This window comes from Seriola dumerili, unplaced genomic scaffold, assembly GCF_002260705.1.
Source record: "Seriola dumerili isolate Sdu_G_001 unplaced genomic scaffold, Sdu_1.0 BDQW01000193.1, whole genome shotgun sequence".
Lineage (NCBI taxonomy): Eukaryota > Metazoa > Chordata > Actinopteri > Carangiformes > Carangidae > Seriola > Seriola dumerili.
In genome coordinates, this window is record NW_019174448.1 from 342954 (window position 1) to 357984 (window position 15031).

At 41.7% G+C, this 15031-nt stretch overlaps 1 protein-coding gene across 1 annotated transcript in view; it reads left to right on the forward strand.

Annotated features, from left to right (window-relative positions):
- bmp2k (BMP2 inducible kinase) overlaps window positions 1-15031 on the forward strand; it is a 54277-nt gene that overhangs the window by 15771 nt on the left and 23475 nt on the right. Inside the window, exons 2-11 of the mRNA XM_022753776.1 lie at window positions 2690-2808; window positions 4333-4438; window positions 5405-5547; window positions 8033-8154; window positions 10287-10368; window positions 12929-13061; window positions 13505-13608; window positions 13695-13774; window positions 14084-14232; window positions 14693-14916. Of these exons, the coding sequence (XP_022609497.1) occupies window positions 2690-2808; window positions 4333-4438; window positions 5405-5547; window positions 8033-8154; window positions 10287-10368; window positions 12929-13061; window positions 13505-13608; window positions 13695-13774; window positions 14084-14232; window positions 14693-14916 (1262 nt within the window). The remainder of the gene's footprint in view (window positions 1-2689; window positions 2809-4332; window positions 4439-5404; window positions 5548-8032; window positions 8155-10286; window positions 10369-12928; window positions 13062-13504; window positions 13609-13694; window positions 13775-14083; window positions 14233-14692; window positions 14917-15031) is intronic.

The window sequence follows — 15031 nt, forward strand, 5'->3', positions numbered from 1 at the left end:
CCCCCTCTCCCCCCCCCCCCCCCCCCCCCCCAAGTCTCTGGATGGCTCTGCACTCCACTGCCTTGTTACAGGAAATCAATTGAAGCCCAGCCCAGCAGTTTGGAGTGACCATCAAGCTGACCTTAGCACACAGTGCAGACCAAGGCAAATCAATGAACAGCATCCAGCAGGTGTAAACAGCTCTGGCTCTTGTACTTTGTCTTGGCAGAATTTCTGTCTCTGGTTTATCTTTTTTTTTAAATTTTATTTATTTTTTTTAATTGCAGCAGGTCTGGCTCCATCTATACATCCATAAAAAACATTGTCTTTTCATTCCGTTACATTATTCTGACTAATTCTAATTCCTCTTTACCACCTGCATCTGAGATATTTCACGTTAATATAAGTTAGTTCCTGTTCCTGTTCGTCTGTGTGTTTTCATTTTCAGCAACATCAACATTACGTTTTAAAAGCAGCTTGTTTTATTGTGCCACCAGCACTAGCCTATCTTTTACACCTCCGCACCGTCGACAGCCGCGGCCGGAGGCATTGTGTTTTCAGGTTGTCCGTTTGTCCCATTCTCGTGAGCGTGACATCTCTGTAACCCCTTGAGGGGATATCTTCAAATTTGTCACAAACATGCACTTGGACTTAAAGATGAACTGATTAGAATTTGGTGGTTAAAGGTCAAAGTCACTGCGACCTCACAACCATCCCATTCTTGTGAAATATATTAGGAGCGCCTGCAGGGGATTTCATCACATCTGACTGGCACAAACGTTCACTTTGAACTTGAGGATGAACTGAGTAGAATTTGGTGCTCGAAGGTGAAAGGTCACTGTGACCTCACAACGTACGCTATGACAAAATTTCTTCACAACATTAGTCAGGACAGACGTAGGTGTAACTGCAACTTGACTGGTTGGCGGAGTTTGTTCTAGTTTTTATTGTTTGTCTAATGTCTATATGCAGCCAACTCTGACCTTAGGACCGTCAGCAGCAGAGGTGCTAATCTAACATCTCTGTGACTTTTGATGCAACTGATCCATAGGATGGTTTTGAAATGAGGTAAAACACTAGATGAGACAGAATAGACTGCACTACATCCAGTCAGAATGTGCTGTCACTTTGGTGGTTCGTGGTGGTTTCTCATTTATACTATCGAGTGCTCTTCCTTGCTTTAGTATGACTTGCAGCTCTGCTGTTGCAAGCTGTCTTTTGTCTCGTTAGCTGCCTGTTTATTCCTCTGTGCTGCAAAATGGCATCAGTCACCCCATCTAATCTGATAATGTGTGCCACAGTAACTCACACTGTTGTGACAACATACAAGCAAACACTATGCTTCAGTTTGTTTATGTTTACCTGAATTTACCTGACTTTCAGGTCCGCTGTCTTCTATTTACTGTTCCCATGGGAACACAGATTTAACCTGCATGAATTATTTGTACTTGGGGGTTTTTGTGTTGCACTGTCCCCACATTTGTTTAAAAGTAGCTTTGATGGACTCTTCAATGACGGCTTTTGTGCCCACTGGTCACTTTCACCTCCCTCCCCTCCTGCTCGTTCCCAATCCAAATCCATGCTGTTTTTCAGATGACCTAAGGTGACTTGTAAGGGAACAAGCATGCCATTGTAGATCTCTTCTTTCTCCTCTCTGGTCGGTGGACTTTGATGCCCACCACTCAGTGACTCAGTGAACCCCGTCTAATGAGACGCAGTCCTTTCACCCAGAGATGCACACAGGACAGTGACAACAGCTACTGGCACCCAGCTAAACACCTTGGTCTCTGTCAACACCGTCTACTCCTGCAGTGTTTTCGGAAACTATTCAGACCCCTTCAGTGTTTTCACATTTTGTTATGTTGCAATCTGAAGTTAAAATAAAAAAAAGAAATACTTTTTCCTCATTTATCTACGCACAATACCCTATAATGACAAAGTAAAAACACATATTTCTCTTGATCAACTTTGAGATGTTTCTACACTTGAATTATTATTATTTTTATTTTTAGAAAACGGCTGCAACATAACGAAATGTGAAAAATATTGACAATGAGTAACACCAGAACTCCACTCACCCGTGGCAATTTCAGCTTCATATTTCATTGTTGTAAAACCTTTTTCATTTTAAAAAGCAAATTGCTTCATTCACTCCAGGATTAGACCAGTTGGAGTTTGGCCAGTGCAAACTAAATGAGCTCAGACTACTTGCCCATGAAAATGGATGGTAGTTAGCTGCTGTTAAAATAACAGCTTTTGGAGACCCTTAATAAATCTTTGATAACACTTTATTTGTTGAGTTTTCGACATTGGTTTTTAAAAGCTCTCTACTTGTCTTTTGTACACTGAGCAGCACAACTGGACATGAAACTGGGCAGGAAATGTTTATTCATGGACATCTCAACAGATACCTTTGTGGCAAAATAAGATGTTTGGGAGGAAGATGAAACTAAACATGTGCATGTAAAGAAATGATTTATTGGCTGTGTGGATCTTAACCCTGAAATGTCTCTGCAGTTGCTGCTGTCATGAAATAATATGAGCCGAGGTTTATTTTTCATGCAAGGCAAAGAGGCAAATCTAGCAATTGTCAATTAGAAGCTTCTCTGTCTGAACCCTCATAACCATTACCCTATAAAATAATTTCCGTGTATGAGAAGAGTGAAGATTGCTGATGTAATGCTAACTTGTCATCTTTTGGTTTTTCCAGGAGGGTTCTCAGTGGTGTTTCTGGCTCGTACGCACAGCGGCGTCCGCTGCGCTCTCAAAAGGATGTACGTCAACAACGTCCCGGACCTGAATGTCTATAAGAGGGAGATCACTATCATGGTGAGAGCACCATCACAGTACACGCTGAAAGTCAGAGACATTATCTCTCATCTAAACTGAAGTCTTCCTGTTTATCTTTATTTTTAAGAGAGCTTTCATTTTGAATATGCTCACCGCACGTTAGTTTTCATTTACTCTATTATATTCCACCGTTCAGTTGCAGGGTCAAACTAATGCTTGGGTTTAGCTGCATTTCCTTCCAGTTATCTCTTGAATGGAGAACAAATTCTTAATTTGAACTTGAAGACTATCAGTTTTCAGGTATTTAACTTAAGCACATAATTCCACAGAGCCCTCATGAAGACACGTGCTCTCATAAAACTAGATGCATATAATATCCTCATTCCATCTGCCTAACCCATCCTGTTTTCCAGCATTCCCAGTCTGGCAAGAGCAAAAATCTTTTTGGCTGTGTGCTGAGTGACGTTGTATTAATGCACCTGGCCCACTGACAAATACGTTTGATCTATCAGTTATATATTCTCATTTATTCTATAACCTACCAGACATATAGGACTTGCACAACAGCAGATGTCTCGTCTTGACCGTTTGACCCCAGTGTGTCAGTGAACAGCTCATTCTGAGCTGTTTGGCCAGCTTTGTGTGTGTCTGTTGACTGCTTCATCTGCTGGAACAATGTGTAATACTCACCCACACAGTCCCACACACACACAGCTGACCTTAAACATCGACAGTTCTGGCCTTTTGGGACGTTGCCTTAGGTGTGTCGCTTTCCACAGCACACAGCAGTCTTCTGGTCCCGTGCTGTGTTTCAACAACCAACAACCACAAACACTTTAATCCAGTGAATCAATCAAGTTAAGAAAGATTAGTGGAGTTAAGAGATCAGCATGGCGTAAGAACATGAAAGAATACAAAACGCATTCTTGCCACACAGTAGCTTGACTGCAAAGCCGAGGCTGGACTGAGTTCAGCTGGATGTTGAACTGCTTGGGATGTCTTCTCTAAGGATGTAATCACCAGCAGTTTTTCTTCTTTGAGTGTTTGATTATTTGGATGTGGTTTTCACAGATTTACACTGCTCTCTTTATTCTTTCTGGTGGGCTGCAACTTTTATGCAATGTTTAACTCCTCTAACATGACTGACTGTTCTGTCCGCTTTAATGCAGTTTACATTTGTTGTTGATTTTACAACTTAAAACGAGATGACAGAAACAGCAGAGCTTTATTCAGGACCGCAGTTTTTAATGCTGCATTTTAAATTGTACTTTCAGTAGAAACTTGTCACTGCTGAACAAATACAGCAGAAACAACATGACAAGTCCAAACAGGAACACTCGTCAACATTTACTGAAATGGGCAATAGTGCATTTAAGCAATCCATGTATGTACTTTGTATTTGTGCTTTGTGCAGTGGGACCTATGTCCTCAACAATTAAATTCTAGAGATTCACAGTTTCTATCTTCTTTAGTGGGGTCTTCCTTTCTTCCCGTTTAGTACATTTTTGAATTCTTTTGTGTCTTTCCGTCCTGATCACTCCCATCTTTTCATGCCATTTGCAGAAGGAGCTGTCAGGCCATAAGAACATAGTGAACTACTTGGACTCCACAATCAGTGCGGTGTCGGACAGCGTCTGGGAGGTCCTGATCCTCATGGAGTACTGTAAAGGTGCGGCCTCTTTGTTTTTAAAATATACACATGACATGACCACCATGTTTCAGATTCATTAAGGTTGTGTTGTTTCTGATGTAATATTTGTGACTGCTGATTGTTACTTGGGTCAGGCTTTGTTAGGATTACTGGGACATTTTTTCATATTTTTTTTTCTTGCAAATTTGAGTTTTTTCTTACATTTTTTCATTGCCTTTTTGGAAGTTACAGCAACGCCTGCCAAAAAAGAAGCCAACTTTATTTTGTGCACATTGATTAATAGATCAATTCTAGCATTCACCAGCTATTTACATTTAGTTTATGAGGTTAATAGTCAAAGTCGCTCATGAACAAAAGTCTGTTATTTAGTATTTTTTAACATATCTACTAGTTAATGCTGTGTTACTGCCCCTGTCCTCTGTGCGGCCTCTCTATTGATCTCGGCTGCTCGCTGGCTCAGCTTGTCTTTTTTGGAAGGTTATTTTGAGAGGTTTTGCCCTCATTGGACAAGTTTATATGCAAACATTACTCTGGTTACTGAGAATAATCAGATGGTTAGGTGAAGCCATTACATGACTATGTTTAATTTATGTTAACATTTTTGCCTTAATTTTCTGGTATATGTTATTCCTGAAACATTATGCTGTGTGTGAGCTAAAAGCAGAAGATAACTGTCATGTGCTCAAACAACACATGGCATTTCCTTTTTTTTCAATGTTTGTGGCCTGTTGTTAAGGTTACACAAACTATAGCCTTGGCTAACTTACAGTGATGACAGCAAAAGACTAAAACATTTAGATACTGTGTACGATATATTGAATCTTAATCAGGTGGTGTCCAACCTGAGGGCGTGAATATAAACACACTTGCACAGGAGAACTGAGAGGGTCAAAACACCGAACGTGTTGGCTGATGTTGGTTTCCAAGCCTGAAATGATGAGCTGTGTCGAGTCCTTAATCTGTCCTTCCACCTCTCTCCTGCAGCGGGTCAGGTGGTGAAGCAGATGAACCAGCGGTTGAACGTGGGCTTCAGTGAGGCTGAGGTCCTTCACATCTTCTGTGACACCTGTGAGGCCGTGGCCCGCCTGCACCAATGCAAGACGCCCGTCATCCACAGAGACCTAAAGGTGACGGGAAGCTCCCTCTCTTTCTTTCCTCCCTCTATCCTTCCTCTGTTTGTCGGATGGATCATTTTTTTTGGTTATGAAGTGTCAGAAACGGCCCATCACAATTCCTGACAGCCTGTGACAGCTTCAGATTGCTTGTTTTTTCAGGGCAGCAGTTTGAGACCCAGAGACTTTCAATTTACAGAGACATTTAACAGAGAAGCACCAAGTCCTCACCTTTCAGAAGCTGCTACCAAAGACTTTGAGATATTTCTGGTTAATAAATTACCGAAATCATTTATCGCCGTCAAATAATCTGCTGAGTGACTAATCAAATAATTGTTTAGGCATTAAGTTTAACCCTTGACAAAAAATATCAGTAAATGCAACTCCCTAAAGTGATTCCCTCAAGGAAAACACTAAAACCAATTTACTGACCTACTCTGAGTTCCTCTGTCCAATATGACAGTAGCTTGTAGATGTTAGTCTGACAGGGCAATGTTGTTGCCACACTCGCTGTCCTTAAACACCCAGCGGGTCTGAAAAGGTCTTGGAAAAAGCAAAAAACAAATACTCCTGGAAGCAAGAGCAGGCATATAATGAGAGGTTAAAGAAAAGTGTGTCACCTACGAACTTCCTCAACAGAAACAAAAAGAAAAGATGTCTGAAAATCCCCCACAGTGTTTGACAAGTTCTGAAGTGAGGTGCACTGCAACAGAACTGTATTTCCAAAGATGTCAACAACATCAAAAGGAGGAACTTGTGGATTTGCACATTTGTCTATTACCAGCAGTAACGGCGCATGGCTGGTTTTGTTTTCACCTTGTGAGTCAATGTGTTTGTGTGTGTGTGTGTCATCCTTTTATACTGTGGTGCTGGAGACACCTACTGTAGCAGGAACCAGCACAGAGGAGGTTTTGAGAGAACATAGGTGTAGCAGAACGTCAGCGTGTTAACATGCGTCGCTGCTGGTGCTGGTGTGATCTCGTTGCAGGATGGCCTCTAGTTAAAGTTGATGTCAGATGTTTATAAAGTTAAGTGATTAATCTGCTTGGTCAGCAGAAGAAAGAACACTTGGCTTTCACTTCACTACTTGTTCTAACTCCTCTGCTTCCTCTTGTGCTCCCCCACTTCCTTTGCCAGCTTGTTCTTATTTCCTCCCCTTCCTCTCAGCTGATACCCCCCTGGTCTTCGCTCATCCACCTCCTTTTCCTCTTTCTCCCACACCTCCTGCTGCCAGAGCACCCGGCTTACTCTTTGAACAGGCAACTGTAGCTGGTTCATCTTGTAATTCCTCACTAGCTTTTAGCCAACTTGATTTTTAGAGTAGATTTTCAAATTAAGGGTGGCTACGAGCCAGCATTACCCTCATTTTGGAGGCCGGTGGTAATTTCCCACCCTAGTTGAATTCTCCTCAGTGCCCCCATCTGTGGGCTGCTGTACTCTGTCCAGTTGGACAAACCTCTAAACAGAGCGGTTCCTTCAGCTCCACAGGCCTGTCCTCTGTTCACTGTCTATCTGTTCAGCCTACATGGCTTACATAACATCGCAGGGACACAAAAGACCATGGAGTCCCAGTCACGCATCGCCAGGGAAAGTGAGAGTGCAAAAAAAGCCCCTTAACCCTGAGCCGTCAACAGTATTGAGACAGTCTCTGTTGCTTTCATTAGTTCACTTTTCCCTTGGACAGTTGACAAATCTTCTCCTCTGTCTTCTTTTTGGTTTCTTCTGTTTCACATCTCTTACAAATTACTTTACTGGCTTTCTTTCTTACATTTTGCATCTTATGACCTTGTTGCACTTTTGTTTTCCCTCCTTGTGTCTTGGTTTTCTTTCTGTTTGTTCTTCTTTTCTTTGCTACTTGTTTCCCATCTTTCAGTCATTACTCACATCCTTCTTTGCTGGTTTTATGTTTTTACTCAAGCTTGAAATCTCCCTGCTGTACCCCTATAATAAAAGCGTTAACTGAAAACCATGGCCTGAAAACCCGAAAACGAAATGCATCTGATAACATACAAATAAGAAACAGATCTCTCTTTAGACTGACTTGTTATTTTGAAGAGATTTCCCTTCTGTCTCTCAGGCCACAGAACAGTTATGTTGAGACTCCTGTGGCAGAATTACTGTAATGAGGGCTTGTCTCACTACTCCATCATTGTGTATTAAATCAGTTTTGTGTGTGGGTGTGGGATTTGTGAGTTTTTACAAGCAACATTATCCACTAATTGTCATCCATGCCCATAATGACGTAATTGGAGATGAGCTTCAGCTTGTTTGTTTGTTCGTCTGTCAGTCACAAAGTTGGTTGGTCACAGTTTTTGATGAAGATTTTGAATGACTTTCAATCGCGACCACAGCTTTTGCTAAACTGTGCAGGATGCAGAGTTTTCATAGGGGCCATTGTCAGACCAGTTCTGCACATGAAATTTAGAGCAAAATGCATAAATGGCAGCAGTCCTCCTATTTTTCATTAAAAATCTAAAACCTTTGTCTGTTCCTTCACCAGGTTGAAAACATCCTGCTGAATGACCAGGGAAATTATGTGCTGTGTGACTTTGGAAGTGCCACTCACAAGGTTTTACTGCCACATAAAGATGGAGTTACTGCTGTGGAGGACGAAATTAAGAAGTAAGTGGTTTTTTTTTTTTTTCATGTTATTCATGCCACTAGTTGATTAAGCCATAATATTTACCTGCTTCTATGTTCTGGCTCCTGGAACATTATTGTTTTACTTGTCGAAGTGGTGTTTAAAGTTGGCACTGTCGTGTAAGTCCACTGCCAAAAATGACCAGTGTGTGTCTGTTCGCACCAGAGGAACCATATGGAGAAACTGAGAAACTCTATCTGCATTTTAACTGCAGGAACATGCTTTCTAAAGGTTTAACTCTTGCCCCCCAACTACTGAGATAGTATTGAGATAGTAGATGGCCTAGGATCCGTCAAAGCAGATTTTACACTAGCACAAGCTACTGACTAGTCAAACTAATGCCTCTAGATTGCAACAACAAGATTTGTAGGGTGGGAATTTCTTGCAATGTTATTGATGGTTTTAACTGAGTTGCAAAGCAGATTTCCCAACCAGTTCAGAAAAGTAAGGCAACAATAGAGACATAATGAAAGAAAGCATTAACAATTATGCCTAACCTTATTTTCTGACGGTTTTAATGCAGTTACATTCAAAGACTGAAGAATAGGTAGGAAACATTAAAAAAAACCTTCAACTTCTCTGTTGTTTTCAGTCCTTTCCTGACTCTCTACATCTCCTTTCCAGCATTAATTCTAACGTCACATCAACACAAAATAGTAAATTATTCAGAATTCTACAACTCTATGCTTTGTGCCATAATTGTGTCATAAACGAAGGTACTGCCTTGTAATAATGTATTGGTTGTGTGTGCCTCAACCTCACGCTCCTTTTTAAATTTGGTGGGAACACAAACGGGAAAGCACAAAATAGATTTATAGTCCAATTTAGTTGCCGGCTCTCCTCAGTGTCCCGGACTGTTTAGTCAAGAGGAGCCATAACTAGGAGATGTGTTTGAGGTTACCTGTATCTTAACATTCACACCCAGCTCGTTCCACTGTAAAGCCGGCAGAATACTCCTTACCAAACCAAATTTAGCAATGACCGCAAGACTTCTGTCAAAAAAGGTGTTCCACACAACCTGCTGCAATTCTGGCTCTGTTTATCTGTGTCCGCAAAACAGAAGAATAAGCTTGTAAGTCACACTGGGAGCAGATCAGAATACCTCAGCTCTACCATCGTCTCACATAACTCTATGCAAGTAAACCATAAATAAACACGCTGCTGCAAACTGCTGCTGATCCAATGCAGATGATGGTGTACAAACCTTTATTGTCACACCACCTGCACAATGGCTGTGCGGTGTGTTTGTATTCTATTTGTGTAGTGTCAAATCAGAGCAGGCGGCTCAGATCTGGTCTGTCAACTTTCCCACATTTACAGCGGCAATAAAGGACAATGTGTGGCGCTTATCAGCAGTATATGACCGTGTGTAAACTCTCCTCCTCCATGACAGCGGTCATACAGAAACCATCCGGCCTCTGAACTGTGGTGACTTCATATTTTCATAACTCAGCTGACTTTATTCCAAACACAACCAGCTGCTTTGATCATTATCAGAATGACTGAACGGGAAGCAAAATGAAATGTTTGGCTCCGTGTTACTTTGAAAGATGAACTAGGCAACCGTTGCTGGCAGATTCTGGTCATTTTTCTTTCTGTGCCTCAGTAACAGGAAGCACACATTGCGTCATCAAAGAAACGTGTGCTCAGCAGTCATGAAGGAAACCAGTAACCTTTACTACAGCAAAAGTAACAAAACCGAAATGCAAAAATACCCCACTACATGTCAAAGTGGTAGAAAAAATATGGTGGAGCATTTAGCAGCTGAAGAGCCAGGTATTTCCCTTAGGTAGAGTAAACAGTGAATAATGGTCTTACATTTGTTAGGTGGCCGGAAAGATAACTGCTGTTTCTGTAATGTTTGCTAACAAGTTTGTCATGTTCATTTTAAAAGGTGAAGGGAGTGGCCAAAAAAATCAGTTATTGCACTAGGGTTAAAATACATTATTTTCCTTTTTAAAATGTGATAAAGTAACATTAAAAGTACCTCCACAATTGTGCTCAAACCTGCATAAATACACTTGACTGTGTATTTAGTGACCTTGCGCCGCTGGTGCTTAGTCACGTGACCATCGAGCAGCAATTGACTGCTTCTTGTTGCTGTATGTCACAGGTACACGACCCTGTCATATCGGGCTCCGGAGATGATTAACTTGTACGCAGGGAAAGCCATCACCACTAAAGCTGATATATGGGTAAGATACTACTTTGCATTTGTGAACTGTGTGTGTGTGTGTGTGTGTGTGTGTGTGTGTGTGTGTGTGTGTGTGTGTGTGTGTGTGTGTGTGTGTGTTAGTTATGCACCCTGCAGGGCTGGTTTGTCCTGGCAGTGTCCTGGGCGTCATTCTGCCCCGACGGGTTCCTCAGCTCTCTCGCTCTCTCTTGCTCTCTCGCTCTGTGTCTCTCTTCCTGGCTCACCCTGGGCTATTTGCCTCCACCAGCTCTCCAACAGTGTTTTTCCCTCATAAAACATTGAGCAACATCATTCACAACAAAGCCAGGGCTCCATCTCATCCTCTTCCTCCCTCCCCGCTGCCTCTCCTCTTCTATTTTCTCCACGTTTTGAGATAATTAGGCTCACTTGAGGACCTCGATAAGCTCGTGTGAAACGGGCCTCGGCTGATTTGAAGGTGCGAGGCAGAGAGGCGAGAAGAAGGGCTTGGACAGCAGCCATTTTGAGGAGCGGTGTAAATTGATGCACTCCAAACCCAGGGAGGTAAAACGGCCAACATAGAAAGATGTAGCTGTTGATGGGACACACCCCTGCGTATAAAAGTTTGCACTCTGCTTGGACGTTTTCATGTTCGGTCGTTTTACATCTGTGACTCACGATCACTGCTGTGATGTTTTTACTGTGAAGTATAATGTAAAATGTATAGAAACAACAACAGCACTGCAGGGATCAGGCAGCATAATATAATCTAATTGTGATAATTGTGGCTCAGGTTAATTGTCTATCTGCCAGCCAACAACTATAGCTTTTGCTGTTATTTTAATGCTCCTGCCACTTTGGATTCATTTATCAGTCTGCACTTATAGTTATGTGCATGTATACATTTGCAAATTATCATACAGAAGCTTTTAGTAGGCCTCTGGGTGTAGGATGACAGCTACTGGGACATAGAACAACAAAAAGCACCAACTTCCTGTCAGCAACCCCCCTGTGTTTTCACTTCCCGTTCTATGTTTAGCCACGTGTTTGAAAATACTGTTTTATACATTGTGCCTTGCACAAATGTCATATGCATTTATTCATGCGTTTTGGGGGTTTGCAGGCGGATGTGCTGTCTGACTCGGATTAGGAGTTTAATATCAGACTGGATTAGCTTGTTGAGCAGAGAACTGTGAAGAATATCTGTCTTCAGATTAGAGCGCTTAAAGGAAAACATTCCCTAAACGCTGTGGCTAATTCCAAAGTCTCTTTCATCTCCAACTGCATCATCAGCAAAAAAAGATGCCCGAGCCAAATATAGCGCCAACTGAATATAAGATTCGGGAGCAGAGCACTTTTGCATGTGGATTTGTTTGGACAGTCATATTGCCAGGGGAGCAGACTCCGGGCCTGTTTTTTAAGAGCCGCTTTTTAGCCGGTGACATAAGGAACATTAATTCTTTGCTAAGCAGTCCTGTGCAGCTCAGTTGGTGCCAGGGTCAGGACTTCACTTCCCTCTAGAACAGACTGTACCTGACACGTTAAGTGACCTATAGTGGTCTGTAATGATCAGCCACAACATTAAAACAGGCAGCTGGTTTAATGTGCTGTATTTTTTTTTGAGTTAGTCGAGCTATGAAGCCATGGAAAATGATTTAAACTACAAAATATGTTTTACATCACATAACTGATGGTTCATAAATGAAATAGGAAGTCGTTGTTATGATACAATCCACAGTCTTCGCCTCATCTGTGAGTAGTCATAATGTTTTTGACTCATCGGTGCATACACAGAGTGAAACTTTAAATTTGATTTTGGATTGTTTTTTTCTACTTCCTTGATTCGAAACAAGTTAAACATTAAATTAGAAACCATTAGTGGTAATTCAGCAAACGTAGTTAAAATTGTGCAGTAGTGGGGGCGTCGAGTGGCGCCCCATATGTAGAGGCTACGGTCCTCGCTGCAGTCGGCCCCGGTTCGAATCCCACATCGGACGACCCTTTACTGCATGTCATTCCCCCTCTCTCTCTGCCTCCCCATTTCCTGTCTCTCTCTACTGTGCTATCCAATAAAGGCATAAAAAGCCCCAAAAAATATACTTAAAAAAAAAAAAAATAGTTCAGTAGTGGCTGCATCCTCACAGTCTCAAGGTAGTGAGGGAAGTACCTGAAGTTCTCACCCCGGTCTTCTTGTAGTTTCTCTTTTTCAGTGTTTATGTTTTCAACTGTTGCATATTTACCAGGGCTGAATAGCGAAACTTGATTCTTTTTCAGCTCCAAACATCATCACATGCACCAACTATCAACAACTATCATGCATTCGAAATTGGCATCAAATGCAAATGGGATTCATAATCTTTTGGACTCTGTTGATCAGATATTTACTTTTGAATCATTACCGGTTTAAAACTGTATCATATTTAAGCAATGACATGTTCTAAATTCTCAAAGAAAGGAATTGAAAAAAGTATATGGGGCAGTATGATGAGGTATCTAAACCTGCGTATCGTGTTGGCGCAGGCATTGAAAATTTGAAGCGATACTCACCACTCAAAGTCACTGGGTTCAGGTGTTTTTCAAGACTGTTTCTTTTTTCTCCACAGGCACTTGGATGCTTGTTGTACAAGCTGTGTTTCTTCGCACTTCCATTTGGGGAGAGTCAAGTTGCCATATGTGACGGAACCTTTATTGTTCCAGATAACTCCAAATTCTCCTTCAAGTTGCACTGCTTAATCAGTAAGTCGGGGCAGTTTAACACACAGATTGACGATGTCAGAATGTGTAGTTTAATCATTACTACCTCACAGTCACTGTTTTAGTGAATCAGACAGTTGTAAAAGGTGTGTTTTGAGTTGCAAAGCTTTCTTCTTTTGACTTTTGTGTCTGCAAAACAGTTTGTCTGTGAATGTGTTCGACATACATCTGGGTATATACTGGAACTTGCATTTACACAGCTCGGCCTGTTTGAACCAGTCATGGACTGTCAGTCATGGCAGCCCTGTTTGCTTTCAAGCTCTTTCACTTCCCTAAATGTATGCTGTGGTGGAGCTTCCTTTTTTAATTGTTTGACCAACAGCTCCACCAAGTGGCAAAAGAGAGAAGATGCACATTAACTGCAATAAATCAGCTAGTGTTGTTTTGCACAGCATGCTGTATAAAATGACCTCTGTCTGTTCCAGGATATATGCTCGAACCCGACCAGGAGAAGAGACCAGACATTTACCAAGTGTCCTACTTTGCCTTCAAGTTAGCTGGAAAAGACTGTCCAGTGCCAAATCTCTTTGTAAGTCACTGGAACGAAGCAATCAGTGTGGCTTCATCCGTTGCAGTCATTTTCTTGTTAACATAATTCTCCTGCTCTTTTTCCAGAGCTCTCCCATCCCTACGTCTCTCCCAGAGCCTCTAACGGCCAGTGAGGTCGCTGCTAAGAAAAGCATGACAAAAGCCAGGTACTGCTGAGTTTTCTCATCTTAATTTTTCTTTATGATGTACAAAATAGTATTGGTAATAAAATGATATGATGATAACTTGTATAGAATAGAAAATAAGAGAAAACTCAAGGTTGATGATTATAATTTTCAAGCTTTAAAGAATGATTCTTCTTCAGGCTAATGAAAAGGAATAAATTTAAAAGCAGAACAACACATCAGACATCAGGATGGCACAAAGTGCAAACGTACACCTTTGCATTGAGGGACACAGTTCACTGGAATCGGTCAAAGAAAATCAAACCGCAACTTTTGATTCCCTCCCTCCAGGATAACAGACTCTGTCGGCCCCACGGAAACATCAATAGCTCCCAGACAGAGGCCAAAGGCAGCAAACAGCAACGTCCTGCCCCTCGCCAACACCGTCACCCCTGTCAAGATGACCATGCCTTCAGCACCCGTCAGCAACGGCCAGAAAGGTTTGCTGAGCATGAGTGACACTGATATTTTACATCTGAGGAAGTTTCCATTGTGCTGCAGCTGCGTTTTTATTGCTACAGAAAAAGAAAATAAAACTTAAAATTGAGAAATTACACACCGTACATGACTGTACATGAATTCATATGACATGAAGATACAGTGTGTTTGTTTGGAGAAAAACAAATGCTAAAGTTTGTCTGAAGGTCTTGTAACTTTTGACAAAAGACTTTAGATGGTACTTTCAGAAAACTCCCACCCTACTCAAAAACATAATTAATCACTCACCACTATTTACAGGGGTCAAATAAAGTCAGGTTTATCACAGGGTATTCAAGTGTTATCCTTGTACATTTTTTTGGATGTTTCAAAGGCTTACAGTTTTACAGTTTACTCTTCTTGGTGTCTGTGGTGATGTGATGTTCAAAGTAATAAATCCATCCCTTCATCTTGACCACTCAGCTCCCACCCCTGGCTCAGGGCCGCCGTCCATGCAGCCCCAGCCTAGCAGTCAGCAGCACCGAGTCCTGCAGCAGCTACAGCCTGGCGACCTGCGTCTACAGCAGCTACAACAACAACAACAACAACAACATCATCATCATCACCAACAACAACAACAACAACAACAACAACAACAAGTAGTGCAGCAACAACATGCAAATGCACAGCAACTCCAATACCTCCAGGTACATCCAACACAAACATATACAAATCAAAGTCACTGCTCAACAGCTTTTTCTGGCAGTTGATTTCTGGAGCTGGCATCAGAGGAAATGTTGAGATTTTTAATCTCTTCACAAC